The sequence below is a fragment of the Phacochoerus africanus genome, chromosome 2, assembly GCF_016906955.1.
Source record: "Phacochoerus africanus isolate WHEZ1 chromosome 2, ROS_Pafr_v1, whole genome shotgun sequence".
Taxonomy (NCBI): Eukaryota; Metazoa; Chordata; class Mammalia; order Artiodactyla; family Suidae; genus Phacochoerus; species Phacochoerus africanus.
The window spans coordinates 33754129-33774276 of NC_062545.1; the positions used below are offsets into that span (position 1 = coordinate 33754129).

The 20148-nt window shown below is 35.8% G+C and overlaps 1 protein-coding gene across 1 annotated transcript in view; it reads right to left on the minus strand.

The window, feature by feature from the left end:
• The window catches only part of LAMA2 (laminin subunit alpha 2), a 594513-nt gene that overhangs the window by 62678 nt on the left and 511687 nt on the right, over positions 1-20148 (minus strand). The window contains 4 exon segments of the mRNA XM_047758965.1: positions 4631-4785; positions 7586-7591; positions 9434-9616; positions 11416-11532. Of these exon segments, the coding sequence (XP_047614921.1) occupies positions 4631-4785; positions 7586-7591; positions 9434-9616; positions 11416-11532 (461 nt within the window).

Consider the following 20148-nt stretch of genomic DNA (forward strand, 5'->3'; position numbering starts at 1 on the left):
GTCAGAGCCACAGCAACACGGGATCCGAGCCGCGTCTGCAACCTACACCACAGCTCATGGCAACGCCGGATCCTTAACCCACTGAGCAAGGGCAGGGATGGAACCTGCAACCTCATGGTTCCTAGTTGGATTCGCTAACCACTGAGCCACAACGGGAACTCCGAGAATCTGTCCATTTCTCAGTGTTAGTGTGTTCACAGTAGGAGGCAGAGACAGGGGAAGATTAAAAAAACCTTCTCTTTCCTACTGATTCAAATATCTGGCTTCAGGAAGCCTCTTGGCCCTCACTAGGGGTGAACTTCCGTTTTCGCATTCCTTGTAGGCACTTTTCACACTTGGAAGAAAGCCAATTGGTATTACTGTTCTCCCCGTAATATCTGGAATATTCAGGTCACCCAAACTGTTGGTAACCAGTCGATAGCTACTAATCTCTCCATTTAAATACCTTATGTTTTGTATTCCAATTATAGGTATGTCTTTTATCTATCTTAAAAAACAGTAAATCAGAGCATAGTATTTATAAGTTTCTCTGGATGAAATCTCTGGCATATATATATTTCATAAGAGCAGAAAGATTTTTTGAAACAGACATCCTCTTAAGATATTTGTTTCCATCGATTATTGTTATTTCTAATGTGATCCTTTAGTTAAGACTTATAAGCAAAAAAAATCACTAACAAGTAGGTTTCTCACACATTATTTACCAATTCATCATCATGAACTCAATTAAACATTACTGAGGATCCCATTATGATATCTATTGCATTATTTCATCCAGTTAACTAGGTCATTCATTTAAAAAGAATATCACCTACTCAATTTCAGAGTCAATAAACCAAAAGGAATCTACTTTAAAATAAATGTCTTTAATTTCTTGGTCATATTGAGTATGTATTAGGGCCACATCCAGACACTCATGCCAGATTACAAATATATTTCTACATCAGGCATATGTAAGCTTCAATTAGTACAAAACCCATTTGAAAAAAAATTGGCTGCCTACATATTTCTAACATCTTAAAAAAAAAGGCACTTTGTTGTAACTTTCATTTCCAAAAGTAATTGAAAATTTCCTTAAAAGGCATGAGCAATGGTTGATTTTTTCCAGGCATCACTTAAAAAATTTTTTTATTAAAGTATAGTTGATTTACAATGTTGTGCCAATTTCTGCTGTAAGGCAAAGAGACTCAATTATATATATATATACACACACACACACATTTTATATAAATGCATGTATTTTCTTTTTAATATTCTTTTCCATCATGGTCTATCCCAGGAGATTGGATATAATTCCCTGTGCTATACAGTAGGATCTTGTTATCTGTACTTTCTAAATGTAACAGTTTGCATCTACTAACCCCAAATCCCCAGTCTATCCCTCTCCCTCCCCCTCCCCTTTGGCAACCACGAGTCTGTTCTCTATGTCTGTGGGTCTCTTTGTATTTTATAGATAGGTTCATTTGTGCCAAATTTTAGAGTCCATGTATAAGTGATGTCATATGGTATTTGTCTTTCTCTTTCTGACTAACTTCACTTGGTATGACAATTTCTAGCTGCATCCATGTTGCTGTGAATGACATTGTTTAGTTCCTTTTTAGGGCTAGGTAGTATTCCATTGTATATATCAAACATTACTTTTATATCTTTCTTTCATTTTGTATTTTGAGACAGACTTTATATATCTCCATGTCAGAATTTTATCTTTCTTCCTAGGGGGTTGGGGTGGGATGGATGAACACTCATAATTGATGTATATATATGGGCATATTTCTAGATTTCTTTATAATAAAGAAATAATAAAAGTTTCTATATTTCCCCACTTGATAACTAAGTCAGAAAATGTGGTTAAGTGTATGACTTCACCAGAGAATAGTGACTATTATTGTTTCTTCAAACTTAACATGGCAAAACACAGGAGTGATGCACCAATCTCTTCCTCCTGCTTGCCACTGCAACTGCTATAGTTGGGTCTCTTATTTAATTTGCTGCCTTCTTCCAGACTCATATTCAAACAGCACCACTGCGATTATATTACATTTCATGTTCAAGAACTTTCAGTTTCTCTTAGCCAATGAGGTTTATCTCAGGTACAACTGTGGCTGAAAGAAACTGCTTAACTTATCATTCAAGACATGAGAAGATCTGGCCTCTACTTACTTTTCTAGTTTAATGTTCGCTTTAACAATTGTCTTGGCAACCTAGACTGTTCTGTCATGAAATGATGCTGAAACTTCCTCTTCTCTCTGCTTTGGCTCAAGTCATTTTTCCCTTTCCTCAGAATATTCTCCTTCCTCACCCTCTCTTCTCATGTCCAGCACTATCCCACTCCAGGGCCTGGCTCAAATCCTTCACTTCAGGAAATCTTCCTGCCCCTATGAGAGGTGATCTTTCCTTCCAGAACTTAACAGCACTTCCTAGCACCCATGTAATGTAGCTTACATTCTTCATCTTCACTAATCTCTCTGTCATTTTTTTTAGGCTTCTCTTCAATTGGTCATGGGTTTCTTTCCAAGATTCACTCTGAACTTAAGGTCGTAACCTTCTTTAGAGGTAGCCAGAAAAGAACATACAGGGAAAAGAATATAGTGTCACTTGGGGGCATCATATTCTTGGCCATTTACTAAAAAAAAAATAGGTTGATAGATTAAGAAAGGTTATTTCTGCTCATTTTAGCTTCACAGATATTTAAAAATGGAATTTTTTAGAACTACCATAGGATCTAGCAATTCCACCCCTGAGTATATATCTGAAGAAAATGAAAACATTAATTTGAAAAGATACATGCACCCCAATGTTCATAGAGACATTATTTATAACAGCCAAGATATGTAAGCAACCTAAGCATAAAGAAGATCTAGTATATATGTTGGTGGAATGTCACTCAGCAATAAAAAGTTGAAGTTCTGCCATTTGCAACATCCTGGATGAACCTAGAGAATATTATGCTTAGTGAAATAAATCATACAAAGACAGATATTTTATGTTATCACTTACATGTGGAATCTAAAAACTAAAACAAATGAGTATATATAACAGATGCATACAACAAAAATAGAAAACAAACCAGTGGTTACCAGTGGGGAAGGAAAGAGAGAAGGACAAAGCAGGGGTAAGGGATTAAAAGATACAAACTCCTACATATAAAATAGATAAACTACAATAATACAGAAGAGGCAAATACAGCCATTATTTTGTAATAACTTTAAAACATTTTTAAACTTTTTCTTTCTTTTTTTTTTTTTTTTTGCCAACTTGCAGCATACAGAGCTCCTGGGCCAGGGATCATATCAGAGTCACAGTTGTGACCTCTTCCACAGCTGTGGCAATGCTGGAGGTTGAACCTGCATCCTAGGGCTCCACTGCACCAGGCTGGGGATTGATCCTGCATCCCAGCACTCCAGATTAGACTCAGCTGATACCATTGTGTCATAGCAGGAAGCCTTATAATAACTTTAAATGGAGTATAATCTACATAAATCTTGAATTACATTGTTGTAGGAGTTCCTTGGTGGTGTAGTAGGTTTTTGGTATGGCCAAAAAATGTTTTACACTTGAAACTAATATAATATTGTAAATCAACTATATTTCAATAAAAATAAAAAAATAAAAAATTTTAAATGGAATTTTGAGATGGAAGGCTTGAGTATCTAAAAAGATCTGAGTTTAAATCTGATGACTTGAAAACTATTCTTTTTTCTTTCTTTCTTTCTTTTTTGTCTTTTTTGTCTTTTTAGGGCCACACCTGGGAGGTTCCCAGGCTAGTGATCTAATCGGAGCTACAGTTGTCTGCCTACACCACTACCATAGCAATGCCAGATCTGAGCCGGTGCAACACTGGATCCTTAACCCAATGAGCAAGGCCAGGGATCAAATCTGCAACCTCATGGTTCCTAGTCAGATTCATTTCCACTAAGCCATGAGGGAACTCCAAAAACTATTATTTTTTCCACTCTATTTCTAAAACAATCATAAGATGACTTCGCTAGGCTAAAGTTTCATGTTGGCAATTACACAAATCTGTCCTGGTTCATTAAGATTCTACCTTCTTGAAAGTTCTGGCTCTATCTTTACAGTCTTCTCACTGGGTTAATATAATAAAGAGTAAGATTTCGAGACAAGTGAAGTGTTTCCTATTATTATTCCAAAAAAAATTGTAGAAACTGTAACCAAGATAACTCTTGGTTGCTTATACTCAGACAAAAGAATATATAGAGAATAATGGTTCCTCTTTGCCATTATGCCATACGACCTTGTTCATTCATTGCTTCTACAACCCCACTGGTTCACCTTTTTGGCTTTCATCAAGAACAAGACACATGCCTTTTTAGTATACAAAGTATACTAAAGTATACTATGTATACAAAGTAAGATTTCCAGTCTTGCAATTTGTATTAACTCTATTCAAACAATAATAGAACTTTAATTTCTAAAATAATATGTAATGATTATTCTTCTCAACAAACTTCTAACCTTCCATCCCACACTTCCTTCCACCTCAAAATAGCCTCGAATTAAAGGAAAAGAACCAGAGATCCTTCAACAGGATACACTGGGGCAGGTATTCCCTCTGGGAATAATACCTCAAGTTAACAACCATCTACTGATACTGCAAACAGAAAGCGCTTACGGAATTGGCTTGTTTCCGGGCTTGGTTTATCAATTCTTTTATCTCAGAGATGTTTTTCTTCAGGTTATCCTCAAGTTCCTTAATGGGTTTCAGCTTATCTATTAGTCGATCAGCTTCTTGTTCTAGATTTTTCACAGTGGCACCTGCATCTGCAACTGTATAGAACAAGATTAGCACGTATCACACATACAGACACACACACTGACATGCACGCATGTGCACACACAACAGACATGTACACACAGTAATGAAAATAGCAGTATGCTTTACTAAATAATTGAAAGGATTTTATCTTATCCCCAAGACAAAAGCAAGGCCATGACAGCTGAAGCAGTTCGTGATGGCGAATGGAAATATTTCAGTTGGGACTCAAGCAGGCCAGAGAAGGAGATGTTAGAGAAAGAGTGCCAGCATTTTGGCTTTGTGATTAAGGTAGAAATAAGCAGTGGAGACAGAGAACACGATGAACTTAATTCAATGCTAATTTCTGGCTTTAGCCAAAAAGCTAACCATTCTAGAATAGAATTTTTGCCATGAAATCAAAGAATTGGAAATGTCACCTAGTCTAAGGTAGAATCGTATTTGAATCAGGGTTCTCACACAAAATTGGTTTTCTTTTTCTCACTGACTTTCTCTGTACATCTTAAAGAGAAAAGCTATCCAAATGTCTCCCGAAAAGCAGTTCAATGTTGAACAACCCTTAGACTGAAGGCCTATGTTATACTTTAATTAAATCTTTCCTGCTGCATTTTATTTTCATTTTGATGAATAGTTGATTCTCCTGCTCTGCATATTGGTTTGAACCATATTAAACTGTCATTTTTTGCAGCTAAAATTTAAAGAATGTTGAATATTGACAATTTAAAAAGGGGTTTAATCCTAGAACAACTGAAGGTTTTCCAGCATTTGCTTTTCATAGGAAGGCAAATGACACATGGAAAATCAATTACACTGTTCTCTAGGATGATGGCAGTCTTATCCAAACCAGGTCATTTATTATCTGATTGAGCATGTGTTGTTCTGTTTTCTGTCATTGTGACCCAGATGAAAAAGTGAAACTGCTTAAGGTCCAAGGCTATCGGCCCCAGGGAACTACAAATGATCTGAGATTTCATCCTCAGGAAAGAATCAAAAGTACTTTAACAGAAGTATGTTATTTTATAACTAGATTTTAAAGTAGTTTGAACTCATGCTCATCCATATGAGTTATGTTGTTAGTGATGTTTAAAACGAACATAGGTCTATTATGAACTTCACCTGATAGAGTTGCTAAATCAATAACTGATTATTCTCTCCTGAAATGCAGGTTATTTGGGCGAAAGCTCTTGTTATATTATTGTATGGATATTCAACATAAATGCAGTTACCCCTTCATTTTGTACCCTTTAAATAAACAATTTGTCCATTTTCTCCCTTCTTTTAATTTCCCAATGTTACTCTGATATATTACAAGTGAGAAGTGAGAAAAAGTGACTGCATTTTTGATTCACGAGAACGAATAAAAGCGTTATGCAGGACTACTTAGGCTTACATAAGTAACGGATGCTTTCCTTCTAATGCTGCAAGAAATTTGCATCAAATGTTTTAAAACGGAACCTGGTGGTCCTCCCTCCCTTGCTTTTTAATTCCCCTCTATCTTCTGGAACAAGTCATATGGAAATCATCTTGAAAATTTGAAAAATAAATCACCTGTGATATTGTCTTGTGCTCTCTTGTGGGGCAGTTTTTGAAACGTCTCACTTTCTTCCACAATTTTTTGTATAGATTTTTAAATCAATTCTGAAGATAGATTTTGATAACAATGTTTTATGAGAAAATTATCTATTTCTTTTAGGCTTTAAAATTTATTAGCCTAGAGTTTTGCTAAGTCCTATCTAATGTGCTAAATTTCCTCCCTTATGTAGTTATATCTCCTTCAGAACTTTGTCTATTTGTGCTTTCTTTCTTTCTTTTTCTTCTTCTTCTTTTTTTTTTTTTGGACTGTGCCTGTGGCACGTGGAAGTTCCCTGGCCAGGGACTAAACTCGAGGCACAGCAGTGACAATGTTGGATCCTTAACTGCTAGGCCATTAGGGAACTCTCTGGGCTTTATTTTTCTTGAATAAGCCTGTCAACCATCTAACATTTTTTGTCTTTATATTTTAAAATATCCATTTCTTGCATTTATCACATTTATTATTTTCTGTCTTCTAATTCATTAACTTGTTCCCATTTTTTTTTCTTTTAGCTAACTTTATTTTGTCTAACTTACAGAACTGATTACCTTATTTATTTGATTTTTAGTAATGCAACTGTACTCATTTTCCGCTAAGGACAACCTTGGTCATATTTCTCAGGTTTTTATATGTTGGATTTTATTATTATCATTTTCTATTTTGTGGTTTTATTTTTTACCTGAAATTTAAACTATGAGATATTAAGAGAGAATATTTTTATATCCTAGTGATTGCTCATTTGTCAGGATCTAATTTTATTAATTTTATTTTATGATTCCCCAAATATAATTATCTTGAAGCTGAGAATAATTACTTGAAAGGAGGGGGAATTAAGCTTCAGGGAGGAAAAGCAACAACAACAGTGTAGATTTAATCTATTTTAATCCTGCTAGAAAGAAGTCACTTGGACTTCGTTGTCTGCATTTGTGTTATCAGAAGCATCATAATTTAGTTCAATCTGTGGAAGAATTCAATTTTCTACCTTTATGTGGATAGCATAGATATTTCACTAATTTTTCAAACACAATTGAAATATTTATGCCAAATACATTCACATACTAACTTTTTGTAAGGGAAGATTCCTTTTATATAGCTTGCATTAATATTATGACACTGGAAAGAATAGCTAGCCAATGTTTAATGCAATTCTAAAACATGGAAACATGCAAAGCTGAAGCTTTTTGCAATAGGCAAACAAGCACAAAAATTACTAAAAGGTATGCAAATGAACATATACATACTGATTTCTGCAGGTAATTTCATATGGAAGTAAAACAAAAAGACAAAGTTCATAAGAAAATATTTTTATAGATATTATGAAGTAGCAAGTAGCAACTATCAAAAAAACTTGTCACAAGTACTAATTATAAATTTACCCCATTTTTTTTTGATCTTTTTGCCTTTTCTGGGGCTGCTCCCTGCAGCATATGGAGGTTCCCAGGCTAGGGGTCTAATCGGAGCTGCAGCTGCCAGCCTATGTCAGAGCCACAGCAAGGTGGGATCTGAGCCGCATCTGCGACCTACACCACAGCCCAACGGCAATGTCAGATCCTTAACCCAATGAGCAAGGCCAGGGATCGACCCCACAACCTTATGGTTCCTAGTTGGACTTGTTAGCCACTGAGCCACAACGGGAACTCCAAATTCACCCCATTTTTAAGTCAAGCTAGTGTTATCAGGTAAAAAGTCCACGAAAAATGTCATTTAGCAGGCAACTGTTCATATGAAAAGGAGTTTTATTATAATCATCTAATAAGATAGAAACAGCCCTAGTTTAATCAGTGTTTATAGCTACTATTTCTTTTGAGAGATAATATAATGATAAAGTGAGGTAAATATTATAAAAAGGCCATTATCAGTTGAGAATCAATCTGAAAATGAATGAAAGGATATCTTAAGTTATAAAGCAAAAGTAAAGTAAAAGGGAGAGTGACATTTACTTTAAAACTTATTTTCATTCACTTTTTGGAAGGAAATATTGTGATTTTTGCATGCCTCTGAACCAGTTATTCTCATGTTACCTATGAACTACAGGGGGAAGCAAACTCTGGGCTGACATAAGAAAAAATTCAAAAACTAACCTCTCTTTTTCTTCCCTAAAGAAATGGCAAGGAGGGAAATCCTTCTTCCTAGCTGTGACATGCATGTTAGAGGTTTGTGTACTCTTCCTTAATCATGAAAGAGTCATGCTATCATATCTATTATTTCATCACATCATTAGCCTTTCTTTGATTTGAGGCGGGTGCTAAAAAAATCAGGCACCACGTCCTTGTCAAACAGCATCTGGATTATATAGCATATAGTGTCAATAACTATGTTTTTGTTCCCAATAAATTATTCTATATAAAGAGGCTTCATTTTTTGAGAGTGACAAGTGCCAAAAATTCAAGCAGCTCCTTTGGTGAAATCACAAACTAAGATATTGTCTCACTTCATATAGCAGAAAAAAATATTACAATCATAATGTTTACTAACTATACTTAATCATTTATCATTATATTCAGTTCTCTCACACTTAGTAAATCTTTATCAACTCAATATAGTTTAATGCAATGTCCTAAAGATCTGAAGAAATATTTTTCTTGATAAACTAGATAAATGCCTCAATATCCTGAAAATGTTAACTAACTAGAATCTAAATAATAAAATATCAATATTTTCTAATTTGAATGCATTTCAGGTTGGTACCATTTTAATATCCTGCACTAACAGGCCTGCTATTAATTGTGCTCCCTGATCTCTACGTTCCAGGTAATTTCACCATCTCTGAGTATATAACTCCCCAAGTACAACTGTATTTTCAATTACACTGAAGGATTACAAAGTATTTAGCATCCTTATATCAAATACCCTGCAGCTTTTGAGAATTCCTAGTTTCCTCTCAATTGGATGAGATCTGAATGAGATAAGCAGAGCTGGGAATCTTGGATTCTGGCTTGGAGCTGCAGGCACTTAATTCCTGAGGCTAGTCTGTGAAAGGAAGAGGGCAAACTAGAGGGCCCCTTCCTATTCTAACAGTTATGACTCTAGGATATTTTTATAGTGTGCAGAAATAAATGACATAATCAAAGTGAAAAAGGTCATCTTACTGTTCTTCGAAGGATCTTTTATCACGGCATTTGTTTTGGCTACGCTGTCTGCCAGTTGATTGTAATTTTTCTTCAGGCCATCAAGGTTCTGGTGGAGATCTTTAATCTGTGCCAGTACATCTTTAGCTGTGTCATTGGCTTGTCTTGCTTTGTCTTTAACGGCTTGCAGTTTAGCAGCTGTGTCTGTCGGCAGAGGATAGTATGAGAAACAAAACAAAGAGTCTGGAGTCAGTGGCTTAATCCATGCTTGTCAAAGCGAGGCTGTGCCTGGCTGACCTCAGGGACACAGGCACAAAGGGAAAGGCTGAACTTTGTCTCACTCGGTTACGGAAAATAAAGTACATCTTTAGCTAAATTAAATTTTCTCGGACCTTTGCTATGAATACCTGATTAGCTCTTAAAATAGCAAAGTGGTTATTCTAAATGTTCATTGTATCAGGGTATCTTGTGCTTTGCTGCTGATCATATGAAAGAGAGAAATTTATCCACAGGAATCACACAACTTGATCAAAAGTAGGTTTAAGATTTAATCTGCACTTCTGGGGGTGGGAGGATAGGGGTGGAGAATGAATGTATTTCAACTTTAGGATAGTGAGACTTTTTCAGGTACGTTAGACCATGTGTTTGTGTATTTATATTTGTTTTCATCATTGGAAATTGTCTATCCTTACTACTAAAGAGGTGACAGGAAAATATGGACAGTTACTTAGGTTTTTTTAACATTTAAAAAATAGGAGTTCCCGTCGTGGCGCAGTGGTTAACGAATCCGACTAAGAACCATGAGGTTGCGGGTTCGGTCCCTGCCCTTGCTCAGTGGGTTAATGATCCGGCGTTGCCGTGAGCTGTGGTGTAGGTTGTAGACGCGGCTCGGATCCTACGTTGCTGTGGCTCTGGCGTAGGCCAGTGGCTACAGCTCCGATTTGACCCCTAGCCTGGGAAACTCCATATGCCGCGGGAGCGGCCCAAAGAAATAGAAAAAAAAAAAAATTTAAAAAATAAACATACATTAAGATTTTAATATTTCCTGTTTTGTACAGATGTATGCATATATTTAGTTGACCATAATTTCTATAAAATACGTATATTATATATATATATGCTTTTATATTTGTGTGTATGTGTGTGTGTGTGTGTATATATATATGCCTACTAGTAAGTGTCGATTAGTAGTTAAGACCCCAGCCTCTGAAGTTAAACTGGGTGGTTCGCATCTCATATATGCCTCTTTTAACAATGGCCTTCAATATCCTGTGTCTAAGTCTGTTCCCTGTAAAGTGAAGATAATGATGCTATTCTCCTTGTAGGATTAGTGTGAGGATTACATACGCTTAACAATAGCAAATTGAAGCGGCACTCAATAAATGTGAGCAACCCTTGTTATTGCTATATCATGCTATAAAAAATATAAAAATAGTATCCCTAAAAGAATGGTGCTTTCAGAAACAAAGACTCAATATTAACTCCAAGAACTTGTAATAAGTAGAAAGATATTATGGACATGGTTCAAATTTTATTATCTCAGTGTTTTGAAAGCCGAAACATTTAAGAAACTGAACTTTGCCAAGAAAGATGTTCTGAAAGGCAGTTGGCTCTCACCTGTTACTACAGGTACTGTAATAAACTGTAATTTTGTGGTAGTGCATCAGTGTTTTAGAGACTACTGTCTGTATGATTTTATCCTTTCCCATCAATATAAGATTTCCTGGGCTGAAACATGGAAGAACAATAGAATAATAAGATGGCTACATTTTCCTTTTGTTGTAAGATATTCCTTTGGATGTCAGCTAAAGTAACAAATGATAGGAAATAACACAGTGTAAAGTATGATTTAGTTTCTTATTCTCACAAAGGAGTCATAAGAAAACCAGTATCTAATAGCCTGACAACAGTATAAACGCGGTGTTAGAAAAAACAGCAGAAGTTAGAACATTCTGTAAAAGTTCATATCAACTAGCACAGTTTGCAGTACCCTGCATGCTTACCATTTGGAATGGCTGATAACTTTTCCAAAGTGTCATTCAAAGCTCTCAGGAGATCCCTGTTTCTGTCACTGGCATTTTCTAATCTGGTTGTCAAGCCATTCAGATGGTCATTGTTTTCTGTGAATAGAAAACATGAAAGATGAAACAGTTTTAATCACCTCTGAGTTTATTATACCTGGATATACAATTTCAAGTTAATGAATTAATTTATTTTCAGCTGCACCTGCAGCATATGGGAGTTCTTGGGCCAGGGACCCAATCTGAGCCAGAACTGTTATCTATGCCACAGCTGCAGCAATGCCAGATCCTTAGCCTACTGTACTGGGCCGGAGATTGAACTGGTACCCTCCACAGAGACAAGCCAGATCATTAACCCACAGTGTCATAGTGGAAACTCCTCAGGTTAATTTAATATAAAGTTAATTAAATGAAAAAAACCTGATTTTATTGATATAATTTACTGGAACCTTCCATAAATATATTTCAATCAGAATATAAAATATGTGTTTATACAACCATTTGACACTTCAGTGTGTTCAACAATTACATTTTCTTCGTGATATCTGATCTTTATTTGACTTAATTTGATGGTTTTCTATGGAAAAAAAAGTTGAGAGAATTAGTCTTTTGTCTTTTGTTGTTGTTGTTGTTGTTGTTGCTATTTCTTGGGCCGCTCCCGCGGCATGAGGAGGTTCCCAGGCTAGGGGTTGAATCGGAGCTGTAGCCACCGGCCTACGCCAGAGCCACAGCAACACGGGATCCGAGCCGCGTCTGCAACCTACACCACAGCTCACGGCAACGCCGGATCGTTAACCCACTGAGCAAGGGCAGGGACCGAACCCGCCACCTCATGGTTCCTAGTCGGATTCGTTAACCACTGCGCCACGACGGGAACTCCAGAATTAGTCTTTTATTGCATTTGTAATGATGCCCTCTTGCCATCATTCCCATGAATGTCACATTTAAAAAAGTTTATTATCAAGATGGATCATTGAATTAATTTTTAAAAATCTCAGATATAATTGTTAAGTAGACTCTTCCAACTTTAGTAAACATCACTTATTAATTAATATTTATTAAACAAATAAAAATCAAAGAAATGGAAAGACAACTTCTAGCACATATCCGATAAACTGCCTTTTTTATAGAGAAGATAATATTTTACAAATTGCTGCAAGCAGGCTGTATATATCTTTTTTCCTTGCTACTTTAGCATGCTTTCTTTAACATTAAAATATATCATTACTAGCAATAATGTAATATCACTAGTGCAAATTTTAGAGCTTCTTTCCAGGAATGTTTACCATTGTCCACTTTAGGTAAGTCTGTACTGTAATAGTAGCCAAGCATTTTAGAATTTGGGTATAATGATATAAAGGGTAGAAGTTATTAAATCTTTTATGGGAAAGAAAATAGGGATCCAACAGCTGACATAAGAATGTAAGTTTAGAAATCTTGCTTAAATATGGATCAAACTGTAAATTTATCTCAAGACTGAATCTGTCTTCATTTATTAGTGAACAATGGAAATAAAAACATGAAAGATACAAAATTCTATGCTTCCTCAATACTTTCTATCTCTCCTAACTAGATAAAGTAGATGATTTCTTGAAGGTATTTAAAATAGTTTATTATGTTATAATATTCCCTTGGGAAATTCATGCTAATTGTTTAAATTCGCACCACCGAAATGCAAAATTTCAATAAAAGGCAGAATCTCCAAGTGAGGAGCACTGAGAAAGGGCTGGGAAAGAAGGGGTGCTCTCCTGGTCTGGGCTGGCCAACACTTAGTGACAGTAATGACAGGCAGTCACTACATATGCCACCTTTAGTGCTTTAATCCTCACAGTAACTTTTATAATGTATGTACTGTTACCACCTCCATTTAATGTATGAGGAAATGGAGGCTCAGAGAATTTAAGTAAGCTTCTTAAGGTTGCATGATTAGCAAATGACAGACTTGGGATTCCAATCCACACAGTCTAATTCCAGAAGTTATGCTCTTTAATTATTGCATTCGATGAGGGGATTGGTAGTCAAAGCGGCGATTAGCAGAACATTAGTAATGTTCTTCCCAACCCATTTACTCTATCCTTCCCCCTCTTTTCTGCCTCCCTTTTATTTTCTCCTTTGTTATCTTAAAAACATTGGAAGATACTGAGAAAAAGAATGTGTATATATATATGTATATATCTATATATGTATGACTGGGTCACTTTGCTGTATAGCAGAAATTGGTACAACACTACACATCAACTATACTTAAATCAAAAAAAATTGATCATAGTTAAAAAAACTTATGTGCCTCATAAGCTATATATATATATATATATGTATGTATGTATGTATGTATGTATGTATATATATATGTATATATAATCAAACCAGAATAATTTGTAGAGGATTAGTAATGTCTACCTGTAAAATGACAGGCAAATGTGTGCAGTGCTCCATATTTTTAAGGATAACCGGCAAGATATAAGAATATGTGGTTCAGGAGTTATATTGTGATGAAGCAAGTTAAGGATTTGGCTTTTTCACTGCAGCAGCTTGGGGTTGCTGCTGTGGCTGGCCTTTGATCCCTGGCCAAGGAACTTCCATGCACTGTGCCCATGTCTCACTGCCACTCCCCAAAAAAGAATAGGTGGTTCACAATACAATAAATAAAACAATGACCAAATGGAATAAAGTACCCAATAATTATAAAAATTTAAGAACTGTAAAGCAAAGGAACTGTGAGATATAATTTCTCACCTATCAGAGTGGAAGAAGTTAGACGTTTGATAATACCAAGTGTTTGCAAGAGTTGTGGAAGAAATACAATGGAATGCAATTTTTTAAAGAACAATTCAATATATTTATTACAATTTTAAATAGACGTGTATTTGGCCCAACTAGTCCACTGACAGAAATTTACCCTATGGATATACTTGTAAAAGTATATCAACTTATCTTTTAGAATATTCATTAGATTTTTAAAAAATTTTTGGTCTTTTTTTAGGGCCACACCTACAGAATATGGAGGTTCCCAGGCTAGGAGTCTAATCAGAGCTGTAGCCGCTGGCCTATACCACAGCCACAGCAACGCAGGATCAGAGCTGCGTCTGCGACCTACACCACAGCTCACAACAACCCTGGATCTGTAACCCACTCAGCAAGGCCAGGGATTGAACCTGCAACCTCATGGTTTCTAGTTGGATTCATTAACCACTGAGCCATGATGGAAACTCCAGAATATGCATTAGATTTTTATTTGTAATAGCAAAAAAAGAAAAATAGCAAAATGCTTAGTAATAGAGACTGTTTATATTAATATAACACATACAATGTTATCTAGGTATTCTTTAAAAAGACGAGCAAGTACAGATCTGAAAGAAAAAAAAGACCTTTAAGACCTCTCCATGGAAACATGCAAGGCACAGCATATATATGCTGACACACATACAAAAATTGGGGGCAGGGTGGGGTCTAGCAGTGGGTGGGGGCGGAAGAACATTCCAGAGAACCTTGGCAGTATTTTCAGCAGATAAAAACTAGGAATGGAACAAGTAAGGAAGTTGATGGCATGAAGCAGGTATATACTAAAATCGTTTATCTTATACCTGGTTGTGCTGGTTAAATTGACTTGTCTGTGCAAATATTTCTGCTTTTTTATTTGAAACAGTTACAAAAGCAACTTGAATTGGAGGAGTCTGTTATTTGCCAATAACAAGGCCCTTGTTTTCATCACTTTCCTGGTACCCAGAGTAGGCAGACCAGGGGAGCCTGCGTCTCACAGAATAGAGCCAGAACAGCCTTGATGTGATTGTGTGTTCACCCCTTACAGAAGGAGTGAATCTGGCTTCTTGGAGGAAGCGAATAAGCTCAGGGCAGTTTGGGGAAAAATCCTCAACTTTATTGGCCTTCATCTGGGAAGAACAGCAAAGGGAAGGGAAGATAGATGGAAGATTCTTAACTATCAGTGTTCTGGATGTGAAAAAGAGTCCTGAACATATTAATTAATGATCTACTCCATGTGATATCAGGTTTTATAGACAGATGAATTACACCAGAGTTATACTGAAGTAATATAAGCACATAATATTGTTACAGGCATCTGCTTTTAGGTTCCAAGCCAAAGGCCAAATATTGAAAAACAAAGCATAAAATATTCCAGCAAAGTATGCCTCTAAAACATCAGTATGTCCATTTCAGTCACTAAGATATTATTATTTTCAATTCTAGTTCTTCAAAATATACTTTCCAAGTAATTAGATTTTCTCCTCTGTCAATCACATTTCATCTTTCAATACTTCCGTTATTTTCACGGCACTAACACAAAATCTTTGACTAGGTTATTGAAAGAACTCTTTCTGAAATAAAGACAGTCTGATTATGACTGGGATATCTATATGAATTCCCTGAGACTAAAGGTTCTTCTTTTGATATTAACTTAGAAGTCTTCATCAATTAAGAAAATGGAATAGTACAAATTTCATTTCTTAGTTTCTTGATTGGATTTGATTTTTTAAATAATGCAACATTCAAAATGTCTGGCAAGCAAGATATTCATGTACAGTAAAAAAAAAAACCCCAAAACCCATTGATTTAAAGGGCATCACTTGTTTTATGCTATTTTATGAATTCTGATAGCAAATTCTGGCTGAACAATCAGGCCAACTATCTAGAAAAAAGATTGATCTGAAGAACATTGTTCCTGCCGTTCCTCAAGTTTCAAGGCAGTAATTTTGTTCCTCTGCTTTCTGTACGAAAAAATAAAGATGGAGGTATTTTGAGCCTGTTCTGATTTCTTTGTTTCAGCTCTTTGACTCTGTTTTCTTCTTAATTTATCCTTCCTTACACTCTATTTTTTTTCTGAAGTAGTTCTTGGAACTTCTCAAACTGCTTCAACTTTGTTGTCAGTCTAATTCTTTAGATGAAAAGAAGTTGTGCACAGAAAAGAATAAAAATTTGAAATGGAAAATTAACAAAATGATAGCCACGAAACCTATAAAAATAAGCACTCCTAGGCTGGTTTAAATGAAAAGACATGTGAGGCAGAAATATCTATAATCAAAAGGTAAGGGAGAATACACGTGGTCCAATTTCAACTGTAACATGGCCAAAGGAACAGAATTATTGGTAGTTAAAAAAAAAATTCAGGAGTCTCCTGGTGGCCTATAAGTTAAGGACTCGGTATTGTCACTGTCATGGCTTGGCTTACTGCTATGGTTCAATGAAATCATTATAGGACTTCAAGCTGGAAAATGTGGGTTCAAATATCATTTCTATCCATTTTAACATGTGTGAAATGAAGCCAGCAACTTCCTTCATATGACTGATATGAGAAATCAATTGAAAAATGTATGAGAAGGTATAGGATTTATTACAGGCCATTAGGTAAATGGTAAAATAATTCCCAATGGTTTGATAATTCACTTTGGTTTGATAATTTGCCCTGGTATGCTTGTCAGTTTTCAATAACGTTATTTATGATTCACCTTTTTCTTTGTTTTTTTGTTTTTGTCTTTTTGCCTTTTCTAGGGCCACTCCTGCGGCATATGGAGGTTCCCAGGCTAGGGGTCTAATCGGAGCTGTAGCCACTGGCCTACACCACAGCCACAGCAATGCGAGATCCTCAACCCACTGAGCAAGGCCAGGGATCGAACCCGCAACCTCATGGTTCCTAGCCGGATTCGTTAACCACTGAGCCATGACGGGAACTCCCCTTTTTCTTTATTTAAACCGCATTGTCCAGAACCTAAATTTATTTTCTTTTTATATTTTCTTAATACAAGCATATGGCCCCCATTTTCAACTAAGTATAGGAATGATGTTTTATAGACTTTAATGGGAATGTTTTATTTTTTAAAATGATTTTTATTTTTTCCATTATAGTTGACTGACAGTGTTCTGTCAACTTCTACTATACAGCAAAGTGACCCAGTCATATATATATATTTTTTTCTCACATTATCCTCCATCATCTTCCATCACGAGTGACTAGATATAGTTCCCTGTGCCATACAGCAGGATCTCATTGCTTATTCATTCCAAATGTAATAGTTTGCATCTATTAACCCCAAACTCCCAGTCCATCCCACTCCATGACTATTCATACTCATCTAGTTAAGTTCCTCAAATGCAATTTTTAAATTTCTTATTAATATCAACAGGGAACAAATATCTTGAAGAATCTTTCATTCACAAGAGTGAAGTCTGTAGAACTATTTTTAATTTTGAAGTGATCTAGTTAAATAGAATCTACATCAAATTGTCATCTAGATAACATTCTGCAAAGAAAATTTTCATGACCACATTTGTCTTATCATGAACTACCTGTACTTAATGTCACTTCCGATTTGCTCCTTTACCAAAAAAAATGGAGAAATACCCTCTTTTTAAGATTTCTTTGTAAAAAAATGTTACAACACTACGAATATGCTTCATCTTTTACTCTAGAGGCTCCTTCTGATTTAGAGAACAGATGAATCTCTGCATAACTTCTGTCTGTAATTCTGAAGCAGAAAGTTTGGAATATGCAAGGGCTCTGTATGAGGTCATGTGGAAACCTTGGTTTTTATCCTCCCCCCCCTCTTTTTTTTTTTTCCTTTTTACAGCCATACCTGTGGCATACAGAAGTTCCTGGGCTAGGGGTTGAATCTGAGGCAATGCTGGATACTTAACCCACTGAGCAAGGCCAGGAATTGAACCTGTGTCCTCATGGTGCTAGTCAGATTCATTAACCACTGAGCTATGACAGGAACTCCCAAAATTATTTTTTATCAACGGAATGGATTTTGTCTTTCAAATGCCTACCTACAGGAAGGCTGATTCTGGCAAATGGTAGTATGCAAATTCAAAAGGAGTGTATTTTTAATAATATAAAAATTCTTTAGACAAAATTTAACTCCTGTATCATACTTTGGTCTAAGATCATTGTAATATTCCTATTTTTTCTAATCTGAAATAATATCATAGACTTTTAATAGGTTAGTAATTGTAAGCGTATTTATTACATTCATGATCACAAAACTTGACTTCTGGAAGATTTCAGTATTGAAGAAAAGTATGGATTAATTTGATTAAAATTGATGTTTGGGATAATTCTGGCACTGTTCTGTGTGTTGGATAGCATCATATGTCATACAAGTCCCTGATTCCATATTCTTTGGTTTAGGAACAGATTTTTTTTTTTTTTTTGGCTGTGCATGTGGAAGTTCCTGGGCCAGGAATTGAACCAGCACCACTGCATTAACAGAACCACAGCAGTGTTAGCACTGGATCCTCAACCCACTGAACCACAAGGGAACTCCTGGGAAAAGATCTTTTTATTTTATTTCAGTGTCACCCATTTTACAGAAATGTTATCTATTTGTTCCTAAGAAAATAAATAATTTCGCTTATGTTGGACAAAGATGAAAAGTAGGGATAAGTTAAGAAATAAATAAAACTGAAAAGTTACCGTACATAAAATAAGGTATAAGACTGTAAAACCTTGCTATTTTCAGACTTCTAATATGCCATCCTCTGCCTCACTCCTTGCCCTGTACACATTCTATGAGGATCTCAGCTAGTTGTTTTATTAAGAAAATCTCTTGTCAATCTGCAAAGTCGTATTAATTTACCTGGTGGCATTAGTATATCTTCTAACTCTTTTGATCATCTATTTGTACCAAGCCCTAAAATCCATCAACAAAACGATTTTTATCTCCGTGCACATTTAGTCAATTCAATGTAAACACACACGAGGGCAAATTTACTTTTAACAAATGTATGTTCAAAAATTAAAAAGCAAAACAAATTGCTTCTGGCAAGTTCAGACCCCTTGAAGGCAAGGACAGCATAAAAATGGCAGGGAACAGCACTAAGTCATTCAAGACTAAAACTCATGAACTAACTGGATTGTACTGAATCGAACCAAGTAACAAATTAGAAATATGGAAGGTACACTGGCCTCACCATTTTTATTCCTTCTAACTCCAGGCACCATAGAGAGAAATGACTAAATCTCTATTTTAATAGCTGCTGTCAAGCATTTTGCTCTGTAGGGCCTATTTCAGCAGTTCCTGGTGGTAATATATGGCATTTCCCTGATTAACAGCCATTTTATAACTTCTGTAATTGGCCACAAATCAGGGGAATGTCATAATGTAGCAAGAAAACATTCCCATCTCCGTCAGAGCCTTGGCTTGGATTTCTAGAGGAATTATTACTTGAGTAGTTTGTGGGTTTTCATTACTTTAAATAATGTACTACCTGAAGTACAAAAAAAGACATTTAAACTAATGAATATTTTTGTCACCTAACCTTTTCTACCTTGCCTGTCCTGAGATTTCTTTGTCCTTTGGAAAAAATTTTCTAAAACTGGAGTTATTTTTTCATTTTTATAACACCAGTGTGTATGTGGGGAGATAAAGACAAAGGCAGAGCTGGGAGTAGGGTGAGGTGATTCAGGCATTCACCTAAGGTGTGCAATTTGAAGCAACGGCCAAAAAAAAAAAAAAAAAAATCTCAGTAATCAAGACAAACACATTTTAATGCAGTATTTAAAAAAAAAAATCAAAATTAGGAGTTTCCGTTGTGGCTTAGCAGAAATGAACCTGACTAATATCCATGAGCTTGCAGGTTCTATCCCTGTCCCTGGTCAGTGGGTTAGGATCTGGTTTTACCCTGAGCTATGGGTCACAGACAGGACTTGGATTCCATGTTGCTATGGCTGTGGTGTAGGCTGGCGGCTACAGCTCTGATTTG